At 38.6% G+C, this 22,522-nt stretch overlaps 1 protein-coding gene across 1 annotated transcript in view; it reads right to left on the reverse strand.

Moving 5' to 3' along the window:
* The window catches only part of CCDC39 (coiled-coil domain 39 molecular ruler complex subunit), a 43,537-nt gene that overhangs the window by 1,808 nt on the left and 19,207 nt on the right, over nucleotides 1-22,522 (reverse strand). Inside the window, 6 exon segments of the mRNA XM_074298266.1 lie at nucleotides 4,945-5,021; nucleotides 10,643-10,822; nucleotides 10,998-11,138; nucleotides 14,240-14,346; nucleotides 16,127-16,286; nucleotides 20,469-20,592. Of these exon segments, the coding sequence (XP_074154367.1) occupies nucleotides 4,945-5,021; nucleotides 10,643-10,822; nucleotides 10,998-11,138; nucleotides 14,240-14,346; nucleotides 16,127-16,286; nucleotides 20,469-20,592 (789 nt within the window).

The following is a 22,522-nucleotide window of genomic DNA, read 5'->3' on the forward strand; positions in this document are numbered from 1 at the left end:
CATTTCTGTACAAAACTCCCAGAATCCTATTTCTAGCTATAGCTCATATGTTCAAAAGTAACTCTATCCTACTCATTTCACATTCCCCCCAAAGCCTTCCTCTTCTCCAAATTCTTTTCTCTCTTGGATTACTTGGTTTACAACTTTGTACATTGACACTAGTGATACACCTAGATTTACAATCCTGGACTTCTCAGCTCTCCTCCATAACCAATCACTTGCCAAGTTTTGTCAGTTCTGCCTCCACATTGCCTTTTCTATCAGTCCTTTTCTTCATTTGCATTAGTTAGTCTAGTTCATTACCTAGTCACTTCTCTCTCAGATTACTATATCAGCTTTTCTCATTGGGAATTTAACTTCCAGTTTCCCTAATTCATCTTCCTTAGAAATGCTGAAATAATTTCCTTGCACAGTAACCTTCAGGGTCTTTCTACTTTTTAAAGCATAAAATACAAGCTTTTACGTGTGGCACTTAAAGCCATTAATAATCTGACACCAATCTCCTTAAGTTTATTTCAAATGATTGGTCTTTACATACATAATATTCTTTCCCCTGGTCAGCATTCCATCTGGATACTATTTTTTTCTGCCTGGGCTCAAAAAATTGATTTCAGAAATAAAAATATGGGGGGAGAGGATTAGACGGCAGTTGACCTGGGAAAGATCTAGGAATTTTGTTGTCTTGTAAGAAGCTCAACAATGTGACATGACAGCCAAGAGAGTTAACCATATCTTTGGATGCATGGACAGCTTCTAAGTGATGATTCCAGGTGTACCTTACCTGGATCTATCTTTAAAGTATGGTGGACCTGTGTCCATCAAGCAGAAAATGACTGAACAAGTGTATAAAAATATGATGGAAATGCTGTTTTAGAAGTAATAAAGGAGATGTTTTTAGGAAAACTTGGAAAAATTTGTACTTACTGAAGCAAAGTGAGAAGAACCAGAGAACATTGTACATACAATGAATGGTAACAGCAATACTGTGTCACGACCAACTGGGAAAGACTTAGCCATAATAATCTAAGACCTTTTCAAAGGACCCAGGATGAAAAATGCCACCTACCTCTAAAGAGTGCTAATGAATGGATTCACTGCAAACTGACACCATTTTTTTTTTTTGGTTAATGGGGAAATATTTTTTGCTTGATTTGATATTTGCAATGACTTTTGTATTTCTTCCTTTCTCAAGGGTGTGTAGTGAGGGGAAGAATCCAGAATTTAAAAAATTAAATGAGAAGGGAAAAGTTCTGAAGAGAGTTCTGAGCACCATGGTTTAGGAATGATAATGACAAAGTGGAGCATATCCAAAAGATCATTATTTGATGATGAAGGATTTCTAATCCATGACAAATGAGAAACTGACATCACTGGGGATGTTTAGCCTGAAGAGGAGGGAAGATCTTCAATTATTTTATGGGCTATCATGTAAAAGTAGAATGAACTTGTCTTGCTTGGCCCCAGGAAGTAGTAGGAATAATGGACAATAGCTACAAATAAGCAGATTTAGGCCCATCCCAAAGGAGAATAGGCAACCCTGCAAGGCTGGGAAGTAGCACAATGATGGAGAACCATGACTGCTGTGGTCCAGCCCAGTCGATGATACAGTCATTAAGGAGACTGATGAATTGAAAGGCCATCTCATGTGAGGCGACATGTTAATGGAGGTCCTCAAGGACACAGAAAAAGCAAGAGGCAGGTGTAGAAGCAAAGACTACAGACTCAGGTCCTAGGCTTTAAAAGTCTAGAGGATAACCAGAAATGGCATGGTAACAAGCTTCTAGGCTGTATGATACAAGTGGATGGAGTGTGCTTCATAGGAAGAAAAAGTTGTAAGGAACAGATAAGCTCAAGAAGTGTGATTTTTTTCCCCCCAACTGTTAGCATATGTTTGTTAGGAAGAAGAGACAAGCCATGTGTTAAGTGTTGGAGATATATTTCAGAAACTAGTTATTTGTTCCTCTCAATAAGTTTACTAGAACTCAGAAGAGCAAGGCACCTAACTAGTGGGCAATGGGAACCTTCTTTGAGCTGGACTTAGAAGAAAAGATGGCCGAGATGGGTAATCTACTAGAGAAAGTCGAGGGGGTAAGAGGAATGGGACAGCTCTGTGTGAGAGTGGGTGTGTGTGTGTGTTTAAAAATACATGTGTAATATTTTAAGGCAAAGTGTATTAGGCACAATGGAACACAAAGGATGAAGATAATCTGCAGAGAAAGGCTGAGGAGAATATAAATGAAGGTAGAAATAGAGGGAGAATGCTTATGACTTTGGCAGACAATGATGCACTTGTAGGTGGGAAGGAGATTGATTTGAAACTTCACCTGTCAAGGTGACTAAAGATGCTATCAGTAGTGACATAGCCAGCAACTTGTCAGCCTGAACATGAGGGAACTGGGTTGGAGGGGTGGGGAAGTCAGACAAGGAGACAAGATCTCCCCTTCCCTCCCCCAGGCTGAATTCACTCAGCACCAGCTCTGGTCTCCTTCCATGGTGCCCTGAAGGAGTCCAGGCACTTGGATCCTAACCTGTATCCCTGAAAGTGTTGGCTCCTATGTGACTTCTGTCAGCATGGGGCTCAGATCTCTGGTAATTGTAACAATAATGACACTGATACTTAGTGACTTCAATTCAAAAGTCATGGGGGGCAATAGCAAAAAAAACATGTTGCATAATATAATTGAGATTACTAAAAATCAAGCAAACCCTGAAGCTTCTCTAACATGATTACAATCAATCTTCAAGAAGAGGTTTTAAAAGCATGGGCTAGGGCCAGCACCAAATATCACCAAGTAATAAAGGGGTCTCTATTTCAATACAGGAAATACCCAATTAATTATGTGAGAATTGTTTCCAAGTCATTTGTCTTATCTGTGAATCATCAGGCCAGTGAATGATCAGTTAAAGCAGAATTGAAAGGGAAATTACAAGAGTTCCCCATCTGACTTACTCAAATAAGCTATTGATTTGGGAAGGTAAATGCAAAGATCTTGACACCTGTCACCATTGCCTACAGAAGTTTAACATGTAAGTGATCACAATGGGCAAAATAAAGCTCAGAAACCACCTCTCCCAGCCAGAGAGAGAACTGAGCAGGGCAACATGCTTTTAGATCAAAATTCATTTATAGATGATTACAAGCAACATTACCCCTAAATTAGGACAAACAAGTATGGACAACAGCCTTGGCATCAGACCCAACTGAGCCTAAGTGTCCTAGAGCGTTTCTAGATGAAAGTAAAAGCACAGACAGGAACCATGCCCAGGTTTTTCTCTGGAGCTCTTAGCACCAATACCGGGAAAATCACTGCTTTTGCCCAGAAAACCAAGAACACCCGAGGTGCCACCAAAGAAGATGGAAATGGCATTCAAGCCAGAAAGATCTACCCTTCCCCACCAAAGGATTCCCATCAACATGGAATGATTTCTAAAAAGTGGAAATGTTTGAGCTTGTGCCAATGTGGGGACAAGAACAATGAGGCAAAATCGAATGAGCGGGATCAAAGGGTAGGGTGTGGTCCTAAGACAGTAGAAATGCTGACTGGTGGATGAGATGCTGGGGGTTCTAGATTTAACATCAGAACTACTGTATTATCTCTGGTTAGAAAAACTGGTTGCATTCCAGTTGACAGTATTCTGGGTGACAGAATGAAGTGCACCAAGAAATCGTCACATTCAGAATATGAAGACCATTCCCTTTCCCATAAAAGAGCATCATTCTGACAAAAATGACTCGCCATTTACAAGTACAGGTGATATATTGTGATCTTCCCAGCCTCTGTAGCTCCAAACCACACCCCATGTGCTCCAGCTTCATCCTCCTCATCCTTTTCCCACCAGAATTTGAGAGTGGTTCCTAAAAGCCCCTTGGGGTCTGCAGAGGAAGGAAGCTTTCCCATTATTCCACTCAGAACCTCCCCAGCACTTCTCAGCCATTCCAAATTGTGCTTCCTTTGGGTGCTCTGGTGATAGCTGGTCTTTCATTCTAAGAGAAGCCCCTCGAGGCTTGGACCGGCTTGGTTTCTTACATTTGTATCCTACGGCTTAGCAGAAGGTCTGGCAGCTGAGTGCTTCCTACATATTTTCAGTAATGAACTCGTCTCCGCCCTCACCCTTGCCTTCCACCTCAAACCTGCTCTCTTGCCCGCTCACTTCCTTCCTCCTTCAGCTCACTTTCCTGACTTCAGCAAACTGGGCTGGTCCCCTTTTCTCTGCCTCATTCTCATTCTTTCCTTTCCAGCTCCCCTTTGTCTCTTCCCATTGCTTAAGGGCAAGATGGTCTCCTATGCTTGTGTTTGTGTTCCAAGCAGGAAGAACAGTGCTTGATAAGTGCTTAATAAAGGCTTTATTATGGATGTTCATATAATTATGCACCTGTGCAATGCACATATACATACACAAGACACACAATATTTTCATAATTAAATTTTTTTACTTTTCTGACTAGGGTTGTTTCTCATAATGGCTGATCCTCATTTATTAGAAAGGGCTTTTGAAAATAACAGTTTTTCCTTGTCCTTTTGAAAATTTTTCTGTTAAATATGAAAGATAACTTGTGAACTTACTAAAACACCATCAATTAGAACACAACCAGTGCTGCCATGCTTTCTAATGTGATCATAAAAGATGCCAGTAGTGAGGTCTTTCAGAGCTGAGGCTGGCCTGGAATGGGTGTGACCCAGGAGAAGATGCTCCTGGAGATCCATCTAGTGTCTCCACTTCTCCTGACCAGCCCCAGAGCAGACCTTTCTGCCTAGTCCAAGGTGGGAGCCTCCCTGGGCCTGTTAATCATCTTGGCAACCCCAGCAGCCAGAGATACAGGTGGGGAGCAGCGTGCAACTCCACTGCCGGCCCCCACTCGGTGGGAGCCTGGACTGACAGCAGTCTGGACAGCAGTCAAGAACCTGCTGATCAACTTAATGATTGGGGAAGAGCACCGCTCACCTGACTGACGAACTCTGAGAAGAACTCCGAGACATGTGGTAGCTATCCCTAGTCCTTGGTGGAAATTCCAAACCCACCTGGAAGAAGAGGGATACTGCTTGTTATGACAGGGCTGGAGAGGATTTCATTTTCCTGAACAACAATCGCTGTGTCACTGATGCTATTGTTATGCCACAGTTCTCTTTTATTATCCTGACTCAGTTTCCCTATTTGCTCTGCCTCAGTTTACAATTGTTTTGCTTAATCCTGCAAAACTTCTCCTCCCTCAATCAGAATACTTGATAAGGATAAAAGATCTTATATTTCAGAATATCAGAATGCCCCTCCCCATCCCAAGCTATCAGAATAGGTCTTATCAAGATGCCTCTCCCCATCTCCAGAGTGCCTCCCCCTATTATGTCCCCATCTTTGGTGACTTACCCCATCCTGTCAGAGTCCCATTCCCGCTCTCAGCACCCTGACTCTGCCCCGCCTCAGTCTACCCTGAGTCTGCGCCACATGTATATATGTCATTGAGAACTCAGATTGTTTGCTGGATTCTTGGAGACTATAGTCTCATCCAGCCCTGGGACCAAACCATGAATCCATTTGGTTCCAGTAAATCTCTCCCTGTCAAATAAAATATTAAATACTCTCTAATCTCTATTCTGCCCCAGTTTCTCCAGCATTACATTTTGGAGGCTTCCCACCGAGATGTTAGAAAATGAGCAGGATTAGTGATTAGAGACTTTCAGGTCTCTGCCTTGGGCCCCAGGATGTCTGGGGATCTAGGTTCTCTGTGGGTAAAGGCCGGCCCTCTGGATGTTTTTCCAGAGCCTCCTGCAAAGAGCGGTTTTCAGCCACAACTGTGTCTGAAGCCCAATGGTGGACACTCCATTTCAACCATGGGAAAGTAAGTCTGAATGTTTTAAGACCTGTTCTGTTCTGTCTGTCTGTACTAGCATCTGGATTCTCAGAATAATGAAATGCTGACAGACATAAATTCTGGGAGCAGGGTCCTCTGGATGCAGGGGTACTACCTGGATATCTCTTAAGACACATCTGTTCTGTGTGCCAGTTGGCACAACTCTGGGCATTCTACCATCTGATTCTGGGAGGGAAGACGCGGGAGCTGACAACTTCCCTCAGGGCTACTCTAAGGTTTCCAGATAGCCTCTGGTCTGTGTGTTAAATGTTTTGACTATGCAATCTATGTCTGTGTGTTCTGTGTGACTTGTTTGTCTGTTTTGTTAATTTAAAAGCTCTATTAAGTTTAAGAACAATGATTAAGAAATTTGGGAATTGGTTATTTCAATGTTGCAACTGTACTTAGTATAAAATTTGCTTGTGATAATTTGTAAGTATTTTATAACTTCTCTTGAAGTAGTTTAAAAGTCAGGTGTGGCTTGGGTTGGGCTAGCCTAGATAAGGCCTTTGGAGAACAAAAGGATTTTATGCTAATTGCTTTGAACTCTGGCTGGAGAAAACATTTGATTAGGAATTTTAGGATGCTTCTTAAATTGTGGGAAATAATTTTACTATTGCCTTTGCAGGCTAGATTTAGTTATCTTTGAATGTAAGATCTTAAGAACTTGTTAGAGTGAAGTTCTGTTAACTTATCTGAAAGGGGTCACGTACCTCTAATTAGGCAAGGAAGGGTCTGACTTTTCTAAAGGCTCCAATTCTGGCCAAAGTTGGGGCTTAGGAAAAGTTCATTGGGAATAATGGCCCCGTGGGACTAGAGAGAAAGGAAAAAAAAAAAAAAAAAAAAAAAAAAAAAAAACTATGATGTTTAGTGAAATTCATTATTTGAAATACGACAGGAAAAGCAGTTTTATGTTTTTGGAAATTTAAAGCTGTATTTGATTGGATTTTAAGTTAAAATATAAGTTATTAAAAACAAAATGCCAGTACCTCACAAAGACTACTTATATAACTGACTGATTAACAAGGACACTAAAGATCTAAATCAATGAATCTTATCATTTCACATTAATTCATCAAAATTTTGCAGGGATAATATTTAATGCAATACATAGCCATGGATACCTTGGATTAGAAATGTGTCAATTTCTCTTAAAGTTTATCCAATCCAATGTCATGTGATTTGTGGAGATAATCTCCTAATAATGTTCTTGCTATCTTGATAGAAAGAGCAGTAGTTGCTGTGATAAAGACTAATTTGAAAGTAGCTTTCTTGGCTAAGTCTTGTTGGATGAGTTTGACAGCTATTTATTTGCTTCAATTGATTCCTTCAGTGCAAAATAGAAGGTCTATACATATGTCATTATGTATGAATAACACCAAGAAGTAAATAGAACATAAAAGGCTTTATAAAACAATGAACAGTTGTGCCATAAATAAGTTTAAGATGAACAGTCTCTTTGAGATGTTCTTTGTTTTGTTATCTGGTATTAAATATTTTCTCATTCAGTCAAAAAAAAAAAAAAATGCCAGTAGCTTACCTTGGGAGGTCTTGTTTGTATCTCCCTACTTAGATGGTATGTTGCTTTCTAGAAGTTTTGGGTAAATTTGTAAACTATGAGTTATGCCTTAAAAATTTGTCAGCTCTGTTGGATATATGTATAAGTTTTATGAAATTTAGTTCAAAGTTATTTGTGAATCTTGAAGTTTAAAGTTAAAAAAAAAAGGTGATTTAAAGACAAGGGACAAGAGAGATTGATTTGCAAAAGCCATTAATAGTTTAAATGGGGCATTTAGTGAGAAGGGTTATTGGTTTGGGACTTTAAAGTATGTTGAGAAGGTTTGAGCAAGTAGGCATTGGGAGGAAAGAAACAGAGATGGGACAGGAAGAGATGGTGTGAGAGAAGGAGGAAGAGAGAGGAAAAACGGCTTTCCAGAAATAGGGAACAAAAAGGCACCCTAGTGAATTTGCCATTTGCCATGAGAAAGGAGATACTTCATGAGGTTGGGGTCTGTCTTTAGTTGGCAGATTGGATCCCGGGGGAAATGGCACCCTAAAAAGGTTAGTTGTGAGAAATTGGGGTCAGGAAGCATGGTGGAATGGTGGAAGGGTGACCACATAGAAAAAGACAATCTAATCTTCCCCCCCCCCCCCCCATTAAGATGGTGGGTTTTTTTTTTTTAAATAAACTGCAGCTCCTTGCTGGTTCAAATATTAATTGTTTCTACTGTTTGAAGGATATTTTTAAGAATCTTTCAGATTCTTTTATGTGGATTTGGGTATTCAGTATTAAGTTTAATTGAGTATATCCTGAGGTTATGCCCCATTTAAAGGGCTTCTGAAAATAATAGTTTTTCCTTATCCTTTTGGAAATGTTTCTGTTAAATATGTAAGATAACTTGTGAACTTACTGAAACAAATTTATTACTGTTATCAATATGAGGTTATGGTATTTCTAAAAATTTAAGTTTTAAGAACCTCTTGGATTCTTTTATGCGGTATTAGGATATTCTGTATAGGATATTCTAAGTTTTAATTGATTGTATTGGGTCATCCTGAGGTCATTTAAAGAGCCTCTGAAAATAATATTTTTTGGTCCTTTTGAAAATGTTTTGATTATGGACAATTTGTAATTTGGGATATCTATGTATTAGGTATTTTAAAAGCAAAATGATTTGTATGTATAATGTTTACTTGTGAAAATATCTACTTAGATATGAAAAAAGTGAACCTATTAAGCAGCTGGCCAATTCATACTGGCCTCTTTGCATTTGTTATCAGTTCTAACCTTTGTTTGTTAGATTTGTGTTTTTTGTCCTAGATTTTGGTCAAATTACAGGTATCAACTTGCTTCTGGGACCTAGATGAGCTTTGATTGTCAGCACACTAAGCCACACCACGTGGATCCTCTGCATGAACTGAGAATCCCCGCCAGTGCCCAGCCTGAAGCACTTTTTGTCCTTTACCTCTGATGGACTGATATGGAAATTTAGGAACCCTGTGTTTAAAATTCAGGATGGATTTGTTAAAACAGTCTAACTATTGTTGTTTGTTGAGGAATTTTAGGAAACTTACTGTACTTGTCTGTTATATATAGGAATTTTGATTCACTCTTGGGATTTATATGTGAAATGGTTATTTGATAATTCCTTTCTGTGAGAAAAAAAGGGAGGAAGAAACTGGTTGAAAATGGTTAGGAAATTGGGGAAAACTGATGTATTTTTCTTAGGTACTTCTGCCTTGCCTCCTATCTCATTAGTTCAGATTAAGTTGGAAATTATTTTAAGCAATCATTTTTGTTTTTACTCCTTGCTTAAAATTTACTGGACTATGATTTGCTGGTTATATTTTAATTTGAAATCCCTTATTCTGCTGGAATTGCCCTGGCAGACTCCGTTTTGGGGATAATTTTATAGAAACAAACAAATCAGACACCTGTCCTGGGACTGGCAGTCTCTCTGATCTGTTTCTCCACTCTTGTTACTCCAGTCCCTTAAGTAGTATTTCAGCATTTTGATATCAGGACTCTAATAGTTTGGGGTTGCCTTCCTTGGTCTAACTGCACAATTTGCTCAGAAACCTGTTTCCTAGTAGCAGCTCCTGTTCCATAGAGAGGGGATAGGTGGAGCTACTCCAGGCCCCACTTTTCCCCTTGGGAGTCCCTGACAGACTTGGGGTGCCCTCTTAGAATGGGCAGCAAGACTGTCTTGAGCACTGCTACTCAGCATAGGCTGAGTTAAAGCACAAATGATCACAGACCTAATTCACAGTAAATTATTCATCTCAAACCAGATTCTCTGGCTGAGATGCTCCCCAACTGCAGAAGACCTGGACAGGGAGGCTTATGTGTCTCCCTAAATGAGGAATGCTGTTTTTATGCTAATAACTCTGGAGTTATCGGGGAGAGACTGGTCCGTAGCACAAGTTCTTGCATTTTTCTAGTTTTAGTTTGGTTTATTTGCTTTATGTAGGGTTGGTCAAAATTGTGGTGCTAAGACCTTCTAAAGGAAGGTAATGTAATGATTTGAATATTCATAAGAGAGAGAGTGTGGAATGTTATGCCACAGTTCTCTTTTATTGTCCTGACTCAGTTCCCCTAATTATCTTGACTCAGTTTCCCTAAATTGTCCTGCCTCCGTTTCCCTAATTGTTCTGCTCAATCCTGCAAAACCTCCCCTCCCTCTTAATCAGAATATTTGTTAAGAATAAAAGATCTTATGTTTACTATCTTATCAAGATGCCTCTCCCCATCTCCTGGGTACCTCCCCCCATTATGTCATCCCCATTTTTGGTGATTCACCCCATCCTGTCAAAGTCCCCTTCCCACTCTCAACACCCTGACTCCATCCCTGCCTCAGTCTACCCCCTGTGTCTGAGCCACATGTATATAGGTCATTGAGAACTCATATTGTTGGCTGGATTCAGCCCTGGGACCCATGGATCCATTTGGTCCCAGTAAATCTCTCCCTTTCAAATAAATTATTAAATATTCTCTAATCTTGATCTTGCCTCAGTTTCTCCGGCATTACAGTATTTATATTCGTTTATTGTTTGCCCTATTATGGGGTGTAGAACTAGAATGAAATTGACTCAGGGATCTCATGCACCCCCATTACTTAATAGGTGATGAGATTCGGCTTGTAGAATTCACCCAAGGTCACCTGTAGCAGCACTGAGATTTGAACCCAGGCCTCTGCCTTAAAGCTCTTTCATTACAATACCCCAATAGAGCATTTATGGGAAGTCCACTCATTAAAATTCTACACAAATGAAGTGCGTAAAAGAAGCTGTTACCTGCTGAAAGTATGTTTGGAAGATGTCAAATAACTCAGGATTTTCCTCTAGGGTCTTAACTAACAATTTGTCAATGGATTTGTTATATTCTTTGATTTCTCGAAGACTGATATCATACTCTTCTAAAGTTGGTTCTTCAGTTTCCTTTGCAAGACGGATTTCTTTGATGAGTTTAGCACACTGTTTGGGGAAAAGACACCATTACCGTTTGACATGGGTTAACAGTTGTGATTTTTTTAAAAAGTCATTTCGATTGTCAAATAGATTTTCTTTTAAAAAAATAGTTATTTACCATAGGTAATTTCAGAAAGTATACATTATACTAAGACAAATTTTAAAAGATGCAAATAAATACCTGTCTCTGAACTCTCTCTATTTTGGGCTCCTGCTCTTCGGTGTCATTGGTTAATTCAACTGCATAAGCGCGCTTCTCTGAAAACCTTTCTTTGCAATTGTTTATTAGATTTTTTAAGACATCTGAAGTGTTCTCCATGCTCTGTGGAATACAAAGGATTAATACACCTTATACATATGGTAAATAGGTTCAGTTCTGCAAATTGCCACTTGATGAGTATCGTTTCATTTCCCTTATTTTAGGTATCATAAAGTGCCTGAGGAGAGAAGAGTAAAACTTTCCTGACTTCTTCAAGACTTAGATCAGAACCTGCCTTCTACAGGAAAGTTTCTCCAATTCACCAAGTGTTAGTCCCTTCTTTCTAAAACTATCTTCCACAATTGAGTGGATATCTATTAACTGGGGAATGGCAGAAAAGTTATGTTTTTGAGGGTAATCCTATATTATTGTTCTACAAGAAATGTCAAGCAGACTAAGAAAAGCCTGGAAAGACTTACATAAACTCCTGCTAAATGAAATGAGTGGAACCAAGAGAATATTATTTACAGTAATAATAAGATTATATGATCAACTGTGATGGACTTGGCTCTTTTCAACTACAACATGATTCAAGGTAATTTCAATGGACTTATGATAGAAAAAGCCATTCACATCGAGAACTATAGAGAGTGAATGTGGCTCAAAGCAAGTGGGCTACTATAAAACTCTGATAAATTTTGGGGGTGTTTGTGTTGTTTTTTTTTTTTTTTTGATTGGATCTAGATTTCATCAGCGTAGAGAGTTCCCTAGTAAGAAAATCCACTTCACTGATACTAATTAGCAGCTTCTAATTTTAAAGAAAGCTACCCTGCCTAGCCATGTCAGAGATGGGACTTGACCCAGCTCTCCCTCTCACTAAAGCCAGCTCTCTATCCATTCCCCAGTGCTGCAGGTTCTGGAAAATCCAGAATGTTCTCACTAGATGTTGATAAAAATAAAATATATTAAATAAACTATCATATTCAGATCTTCCTTTCAACACTTTAAACTCTAGCCAAACATCCTTCTGTGCAGCATTCTGTCCCATTCTGTCCCTAAGCCAAGACTGCTCCCCTTCCCTGCCTCCTCCTCTTGGGGCTAGTCTTCCTCTTTTGAGCTCAATTTTAGTTCTATTTCCTTGAAAAGGCCTTTCTTAATTTATTAGGCAACTAATGGTTCCCATTCCCCTGCAAAAAAAAAAAAATCATTGTTTATTTTAACTATTAAAAAATATTGCTTATTTGTAGTGTCCATCCAAGACATAGAATGCATCTCCAATGTCTATCCTTCCACATTCTGCCTTCCACATCTAAACAAGAGGCATTCTCCACTAACTAATTAACTAGCTTTTTCATGTGTGGGCTAAATGCTTTTAAATAATCATAGACTTCATCCTTTCTAGTTCTCAATTTATGATCCCATGTTAGAATGAGATCAGCTGCAGGCCTGGCTTGACAAGCCCTGCCCTTGAACTTCTGCAGAGATCTTTGCTATGTAGTCACCCCAAAAGGCCCACCCTCCCTTCCCCTGGGTATACTGGGCCCCCCAATATCCTCGGGGACCCAATATCCCGACACACATCCCTATGTCTGTCCTGACCCGTGAGACCGCCTCCTCAAGAGCCATAGCGTGTGGAGGTGCTGTGGCCGAGATGGATCCAGGCCCACTTCGTTCCTTCTCTCAAGCTCCAACAGGCTGTTAAAAGGCAACAACAGAGTGGAGGGGAAGGGCAGACAAGAGTATCCTATTTCAATCTCCACTTGTTTTATTTATTGCACATGGGGCCTGGGCAAACTTTTTCTCCTTATAATCCAGAGTACACTCTGAAAAATGACTGCTCAAAAAAAGAATCAAGAGAATATCAGTGACTGAAGCCCTCCTTCCTTACTTTCTCGGGCTTGTAAAGTTTTTAGAGGAATGACATACATACCCATGATGGAGAATATGAAAAGGGAAGCCAGAAAATAATTCACTAAAAAAGGTTACGTCTTTAGTTACACGAGAGGGACAGAGAATGAAAAATGCTGCCATGTGCACTACTGTCTAATTGCAAAAAGGCCCTTCACTCAGTAAAAGGATCTCTTTCCAAGGGAGTTATTCATAGATACATTAAGATTGTATATGACTCCTTGTTAAATGAGAACCCATCCAATGACCCTCTTAACATCAAATGAAACATAAAAGCAAAGGCATGTGTGCATGCCTCAAATGTTCACCAAAATTCACAATTCTGATGTGAGTCTGAAGTGGAAAAGAGATTACAGGTGATGAAGTCCCCTAGATTTTCCTGTTTGTATGCTATCATGCTTGATACAATCAGCATGCTCCCAAACATTGATCGGGCTCCTATGATCCAAGACTGCCTGAAAAAAGATTGGCCTAGAAATGTCTACAGGAAAAAAATAAATGGATAAAAATGTCTTTTCCAGACTCTAGCATATAGTTGGATGCATCACGTTACTTCATTAGTGTATTTATTTGGAACAAGCTCTTTAGATGAACGTGGAATTGGGCCCAGAATTAGAATTAAGGGAGAGTGAACTGAATACAATTTGGGAAATTGTTACTTCAGTGATTTGAACTTTTCCCCAATATAAAACACTGCTTTTTAAAACACATGATGCTTTGTGGTTATAAATTCTGGAATAGCATAATTTCTGAAGATTGAAGTTTGCAGGGGACCCAAAGGTTATGAGGAGCATGGTGAACACCCAGAGGTGGTAGAATGTTTCTAATGGTGACCAAAATGGAAAGCCCTGAAGAAATGTAAAAACTGAAAAAGAAATGGAACAAGAAGCAACACAAGAAATGGACAGCCCAAGTGCTGAAAAACAGACTTGGAGGAAGGCCTCCAGCACAACAGGTGGGTCCACCATGTCAGATTAATGGATAAGAATCACACAGGGTTAAAAGTCTTGGATGAATTTTCATCCATAACAGAGTACCCACATCAGTCAAATCACAAATCCAATGATCTACTGGAAAAAAAAAATTTGTGTTGAGAGAACTGAACCCAAAGTGGAGTTGAACCAATACTTATCAGCCAAGTGACTATAACCACCCACTTCTTAGCTTTGTTTTCCTTTTCTGTAAAATTAGAATAAAAATACTTGTAGGGCGGGGATAGTAGGTACAGGAATTAGGTTCCAAGGTTTCTGTGGAGAAAAGTATCTTGCAAACCCTAAGACACTATGCAAACATGAATCACCATCTCCATCCTTTACCTGGATATCCTCCTGAAGTTCCCTCATCTGTCTTCGCTTGTACCTGTATTTTTCATCTACATTTCTTTTTTGTTCTTCCAGTTTAATTTTTATTTCATATTCAGCACCTACAATTCAAAGAGTTTTAGAGAAGATAGATAATACACTGGTATTGGGGGACAGGCTAGACAGAATACCAGACTTGATGATTAATGCCCATAAAGCATTCATTTATTTTGCTGAGGCAACTAAGGTTAAGTGACTTGCCCAGGGTCACACAGCCAGGAAGTGGTAAGTGTCTGAGGTCAGATTTGAACTCAGGTCCTCCTGACTTCAGGGCTGGTGCTCTATCCACTGTACCACCTCGCCATAAAGTATTTATTATTAAGTTAGTTCCTATCCCATTTGCTTACATGCAGTCCTTTCAGAAGTATATTCCAATATACTATAACCATTTTCCACCTTTCCTTGGCTCCATACTGCTTCTAGGATAAAGTATCGACTCCTTCACTGTGTGAGGTCCCCCCCCCCCCAGTCTGGCTCCAATTTATCCTTCCCGAATTAACTCACATCATTTTGTCCTATATTCTGAATGTTGGCCAAGGACCATCTCCCAAACTCAGCATTCAGCTCCCCTGCCTGGGTCTTTTCTCAAGCTGCTTCTTACCCTCCTCCCCGGAATGTACTCTAGCTCCCACTTCTTAGAATCTTTCATTTTTGTAAGGCTTAATTCATGGGGTACCTTGTTCCTCCTAAGAAACCTTGTCTCTTCTCCAATTATTTTGCATTTACTCATCTGTTTACTCATTATACTTTAATATCCTTAAGGGATGGGCTGTTCATCTATGTATCTGAACTCTGAACCCCCAAAACAATACCTTGCACATTAGTAGGTGTTTAATAAATGCTTACTAAATACTATACCCAGGAAAACACAAGTTCTGTCAGGATAGGAACTACTGCATTTGATCTTTGTAGCCCCAATAGCTATAAGACAGTAATGGGTACCTAATAGGCAAATTAAATATCTGCTGCCAATTTTCAACACATGGAGAAGTCTCTCACAGACCCAATGCCACATGTGAGTGCCTTAGCCATCACAGTAATCCCAAAATGAATATACACTCCTGAGGGCTGACTAAATACTAACAAAGGATGGTTTGGGGGCTCCTTTCTGGGCTCGGTGTCATTACTCAATATTCATTTTTCACATGTGAATGCAGTGGGTAACCACGCTACATGAACAATAAGTTGCTAAAGGTGTCTGGGGGCAGAATCAGATATGAGATGATTTCAGGGAGGGAAGGAAGAAGGATCTTGGAGAAAGAGAGAAGAAGGGAGCCTGTGGGGCCCTGATAGAGAAAGAAAGGATTGAAAGTCCACTGCTGCCCTTATTTTATATTCTCTGCCAGCTTTCTGACTAGAATCTTAGTTCTGAATGACTCAAATGTGACCTTATTTTAAAATCCACATCTAACCCATTTTCACATTGGTAACCTATTGTTTCTCAAGGACCTATGATTACAAAAACTTGTTATACCATCAGAAATAAGGCGTGGTTTTTGATTAGGAATTATATAACTGGGGCAAAGCAGATGAGAGGCCAGAGCCTTTACTGTAACGGTGCCATCAGATATAAATGCATTATTGGAGAAAAGGCTCCTTAAAGGTGCTAGGTCAGCTATGAAAAAGGCTCTACACTAATGATTCTGGTCCCTGTTGGTGGAATGGCTAAACTCATCGGTCTGACAATGATTGCTAGCCTTCCATCTGTACATGACTGCTTAATTATTGTCTTAGACTGGGCCTTTTGGCTTTCTGGTGTCCCCAGGCCTGGCCGGGGCCTAGCCCTCCAGGCTGCCGGAGCTCCTGGCGAGAAGGAGGAAGGATGGGTGCTGCCCCACGTACTGGACGGAGTGACTTTCTTGAAGGATTGTTTGTAGTTAGAGTTACAGGTGTGCAGCACTCGCAGGGTGTTTTCCAGGGCGTAGATCTCTTTCTCAGCCTTGTGGATCTCATTGTCCAAACTATCACCTTCCCGCTGAAGCTCTTCCTTGGTCTGGGCTGCCTGTGAAATACAGAAGGAATCAATGGAGCAGCCAAAGCAAGGAAGAATGGCCTCTCTTTGAGGGGGGTGACATTTCGGCCCCCTCAGAGTAAGATTAAACTTTTACATGCTGGAGACAAACCCGCCTTTGGGCTTAAGAACCCCTGTTATTCTCTTTTCCTAGTGGAAAGCATCCTAACCAAGGCAATCGTCTGATGGACATTCTCCTGAACGCTGATTGACTTGGGATGACGAAGGGGTCTTTTTACAAAAGATTTTCTCTCAGCTGAAGCCATGTCCTTTGGCTTTTGTTGCTTGGTCCATCTCACCAGTGGCCCCACAGTCCACCAGGGGGTGCACACTGACTGCCCCTCCAGATCTACAGAGATGTGCTAGAATGGAAATCTCATCACCCCAGACAGAACCAAGGCGGCACTTCTAAATCAAGGATTATTGAACGCTGAACCTCTGACTCTCCGAAACATTGATGTGGAATAAAAACTTCCATATGAGTAATAACTTTTATTTCAGTGTGGTCGTTCCCTGTCCAACCTTTCTAAGTAATTTTCAAACATAATAATTTCATTAAATTTATGTAGAAATACCAGATGGATTTACATGTGAATTCTACCAAACATTTAAAGAACAACTAACTCCAATGCTATGTAAACTATTTGAAAAAATAGGGATTGAAGGAGTCCTACCAAATTCCTTCTATGACACAGACCTGGTACTGATTCCTAAACCAGGTAGATCGAAAACTGAGAAAGAAAACTATAGACCAATTTCCTTAATGAATATTGATGCTAAAATCTTAAATAAGATATTAGCAAATAGACTTCAGAAAATCATCCCCAGGATAATACACTATGACCAAGTGGGATTTATACCAGGAATGCAGGGCTGGTTTAATATTAGGAAAACTATTAGTATAATTGACCATATTAATAATCAAATTAATAAAAACCATATGATCATCTCAATAGATGCAGAAAAAGCATTTGATAAAATCCAACATCCATTCCTACTAAAAACGCTTGAGAGTATAGGAATAAATGGACTATTCCTTAAAATAATAAGGAGCATATATTTAAAACCTTCAGTAAACATCATATGTAATGGCGATAAACTAGAACCTTTCCCAGTAAGATCAGGAGTGAAACAAGGTTGCCCACTATCACCATTACTTTTCAATGTAGTACTAGAAACTCTAGCCTCGGCAATAAGAGCCGAGAAAGAGATCCAAGGAATTAGAGTAGGAAATGAAGAAATCAAATTGTCACTTTTTGCAGATGACATGATGGTATACTTAGAGAACCCCAAAGACTCTGCTAAAAAGCTATTAGAAATAATTCAGAATTTTAGCAAAGTTGCAGGATACAAAATAAATCCACATAAATCCTCAGCATTTTTATACATTAACAACACAATCCAACAGCAAGAGATACAAAGAGAAATTCCATTCAAAATAACGGTCGATAGTATAAAATATTTGGGAATATATCTACCAAAGGAGAGTCAGGAATTATATGAGCAAAATTACAAAACACTTGCCACAAAAATAAAGTCAGATTTAAATAATTGGAAAGACATTCAGTGCTCTTGGATAGGCCGAGCGAATATAATTAAGATGACAATACTCTCTAAACTAATCTATTTATTTAGTGCTATACCAATCAGACTCCCAAGAAACTATTTAAATAACCTAGAAAAAATAACAACATAATTCATATGGAACAACAAAAGGTCGAGAATTTCAAGGGAAGTAATGAAAAAAAAATTAAGTGAAGGTGGGCTAGCTGTACCTGATCTAGAACTATATTATAAAGCAACAGTCACCAAAACCATTTGGTATTGGCTAAGAAATAGACTAGTTGATCAGTGGCATAGGTTAGGTTCACAGGGCAAGATAGTGAATAAAAATAGCAATCTAGTGTTTGACAAACCCAAAGATCCCAAATTTTGGGATAAGAATTCATTATTTGACAAAAACTGCTGGGAAAACTGGAAATTAGTATGGCAGAAACTAGGCATGGACCCACATTTAACACCACATACTAAGATTAGATCAAAATGGGTCCAAGATTTAGGCATAAAGAACGAAATCATAAATAAATTGGAGGAACATGGGATGGTTTACCTCTCAGACTTGTGGAGGAGGAAGGAGTTTGTGTCCAAGGGAGAACTAGAGACCATTATTGATCACAAAATAGAACATTTTGATTACACCAAATTAAAAAGTTTCTGCACAAACAAAACTAATGCAGACAAGATTAGAAGGAAAGTAACAAATTGGGAAAGCATTTTTACAGTTAAAGGTTCTGATAAAGGCCTCATCTCCAAAATATACAGAGAATTGACTTTAATTTATAAGAAATCAAGCCATTCTCCAATTGATAAATGGTCAAAGGATATGAACAGACAATTTTCAGATGATGAAATTAAAACTATTTCCACTCATATGAAAGAGTGTTCCAAATCACTATTGATCAGAGAAATGCAAATTAAGACAACTCTGAGATATCATTACATACTTGTCAGATTGGCTAAGATGACAGGAATAAATAACGATGAATGTTGGAGGGGCTGTGGGAAAACTGGGACACTGATGCATTGTTGGTGGAGTTGTGAAAGAATCCAGCCATTCTGGAGAGCAATGTGGAACTATGCCCAAAAAGTTATCAAAATGTGCATACCCTTTGACCCAGCCATACTACTACTGGGCTTATATTCCCAAGGAAATACTAAAGAAGGGAAAGGGACCTGTATGTGCCAAAATGTTTGTGGCAGCTCTTTTTGTAGTGGCTAGAAACTGGAAGATGAATGGATGTCCATCAACTGGAGAATGGTTGGGTAAATTATGGTATATGAATGTTATGGAATATTATTGCTCTGTAAGAAATGACCAACAGGAGAAATACAGAGAGGCTTGGAGAGACTTACATCAACTGATGCTGAGTGAAACGAGCAGAACCAGAAGATCATTATACACTTCAACAATGATACTGTACGAGGATGTATGCTGATGGAAGTGGATATCTTCAACATAGAGAAGAGCTAATCCAATTCCAATTGATTAATGATGAACAGAATCAGCTACATCCAGAAAAGGAACACTGGGAAATGAGTGTAAACTGTTATTTTTACCTTCTGAATCCAATTCTTCCTGTGCAGCAAGAAATTCGGTTCTACACACATATATTGTATCTAGAATATACTGTAATATATTTAACATGTATAAGACTGCCTGCCATCTGGGGGAGGGTTGGGGGAGGAAGGGAAAAAATCTGAATAGAAGTAAGTGCAAGGGATAATGCTGTAAAAAATTACCCATGCATATGTACTGTCAAAAAAAGTTATAATTATAAAATAAAATAAAAATTAAATAAACAAAAAAAATTATGTCGAAATAGGGGCAAATTCCCTTGTAAAACTAAAAACTTACTTGGGGGGGAAATGTCACTCTTTTAAGTCATCAATGGAACTGAGGCATGATGACTCATGATAATTAAAAAAAAAAAAAAAAGCCCAGGTTGGGAAAAGGAAAACAATAATCAAGACTTTCTTGTTCTCATCTCCCCTTTGCCCAAAATGCAGGAAAACTATCTCACCCTCCTGTCTCCCCTACCATAGCTCCATTTAGGCGGAAGCAGAGGGGTAGAGTAGGACACTTTAGGAAGCAACAAGGGATACTAGATCCTGTGTATAGAAGATCAAGTTCTTGTCCCAACACAGAACAGTTTAAGGATATTTTTTACTTTCTTGTCTGTTTACACATTACTCTGCCCCCTTCCCCGGAAGAATGCAACCTTGAAAGCAGAAACTATTGAATTTTTGTCTTTCTATACCCAAAGGAAACTGATGGGAAGCAATGGACAAGAGCCACACTGTCTGGGCTGCCTTTTGTGTGACGCAAAGGGACATCCCATCTCGGCTGTCATGATGCCAGCAGCCGGGGGATACCTGAATGGGAATCCTGAATACAGCTCCTCCAGCCATTCCCTACAGTGAACACCCCAAACACTCAGACAGTGGAAAATAAGTCAGAAGCCCTGGATTTGAATACAGGCAAATCTCTGGACCTTGGTTTTCTGGAAAATGAAAGTTTAGATGTAAAGCCCTCCAAGGTCCCTCGGTTTTTATGATTCCATAAGTTTATGGACATGTTGCCAAGTCACAATTGTAACCCACATAAGACAATACCTTTATCACGTAGTAGGCTTGTGATTTTTCCTCTTCCCCTTCAGGAGGCATCATGATGACGGTAAGAAGTTCGTATCTGTTCTTCAGTTTTTCAATATGACTTAGTCGGTCGTGAAATTCAGCACTGATTTAAAGAGATTTTTTAAAAAATAATAAAGCTGGAAAGATCCTAAATATTTGTTTTATCTATAAAAGAGTACTGTGGTTTCCTAAGAAAAGGCCAGAGAATCAGCATTTAATTGAAAAAATCAATAGTTCTAATAAAGTACCAAGATACAAAATATACATAAAAATTTTCAACATTTCTACATAATAATAAAATTCAAAAGGAATGTGATTAAAGGTAATACAAAATGATTAAAATATGTGAGTCAATCTATATTCATCATACACTCATAACTTTTATTAATATAATTACAAAACATTATTTGAAAAATAATTACAAATCAATGGATGAATACCCATTGCTTATAGTTGGGATACACCAATATAACAAAAATGACTTTATTACTTAAAGTCATAAAAGATTTATTGCTATAGCGATCAAACTTTATGACCTTGAGGGAGAGAAGTGACCAGGCCCAGTAGAACAATTCATATAGCAACAACATTATAAAAATAAACAGTTATGAAAGATTTGAGAACTCTGATTTATGACTCAAGAACTCTAATGACTAACCACAATTCTAGACAGAGGTTACAAATAGTGAAAGGTTAAATGTAACCAAAAAATAGAAATAAAAAATATCCATCAATAGCCTGGGAACTTGTCTGGCTTAAAAATCCATTAAGTACTTGCAGGCTCTCCTGACAGAAATGACGAACACAGGGTCCAAAATGAGACATATAAATGTAGTCATTGTGGGAATTTTTTTTTCTGTTTTACTATGTCTAGTTTTGCAAGGTTTTAAGGGAGAGTAGACAGAGTATTTTTGATCAATTGAAAAAACTAAATAAAAATAAAGAAAACTGAGAAAAAAATAAAGAAATTAAATTGGCAAAACAAAAAAGGCCAGATAGAAAAATAGACAAACAGGACAATTTGAAAAATTCTATGTTGAATTTATTACATATTTAAAAGGAAAAACAAGCTATATGTTGTGAAGACTCATGGTTTCATGTGCAAGCTACTTTATAAATGGATATGCTCATTTTATTTGGCTTTTAAGTTCAAAAATTTGGGATTTAAATTAAATTAAATGTTAATATAAAAATATGAGTAATAACCAAGATTAGACTTGGAAAAAATATATCAAAAAGTTCATCAAAAGTATGCTTAATAAAACTATGACTTCATGATGAACATTTAAAGAATTTGGGTCAAAATATATATGCATTTTGCATACACTTTTTTGTGCACATGCTGTCTCTATTAACATATTAGTTCCTCTTACAAACAGATCTCCATTTCCACATGGATATTATGTATGTTATTTTCTCAGTTTTGATGACCTCACTACATCAGTTTATATCCTTATTTCCAGATTAATCTGTATTTATCACTTTCATCATTTCTTACAACAAAGCAATATTCCAATTGTTAATATCTTTTGATATAGAAATTCCATTATTGTGCTTATACCCCAAGAAAGCCATAGATAAGAATAAACTTCCCATTTACAACAGTATATTGATAGTAGCACCTATTCTGATAGCACAGAATGAGAATGCCCATTGACTGGAATATGGCAAAATAAACTGTGGTTCATGAATGTAATGGAATATTATCATTATAAGAAATGATTAATCATGGTGGGAAAGGGTAAGAGGGAAGAAGAGAACTTAGAACTTTAAATTTTTTAATTTTTAAAGATAATGTTGAAAAATGTTAACATGTAATTGGGAGGGGGCAGCTAGGTGGCGCAGTGGATAGAGCACCAGCCCTGAATTCAGGAGGACCCAAGTTCAAATCTGACCTCAGACACTTAACACTTCCTAGCTGTGTGACTCTGGGCAAGTCACTTAACCCCAGCCTCAGGGGAAAAAAAACAAACAAACAAAAAAACAAAACAAAACAAAACAAAAACATGTAATTGGGAAATATTTAATGAAAT

This window comes from Sminthopsis crassicaudata, chromosome 3 (assembly GCF_048593235.1).
Source record: "Sminthopsis crassicaudata isolate SCR6 chromosome 3, ASM4859323v1, whole genome shotgun sequence".
Classification (NCBI taxonomy): domain Eukaryota; kingdom Metazoa; phylum Chordata; class Mammalia; order Dasyuromorphia; family Dasyuridae; genus Sminthopsis; species Sminthopsis crassicaudata.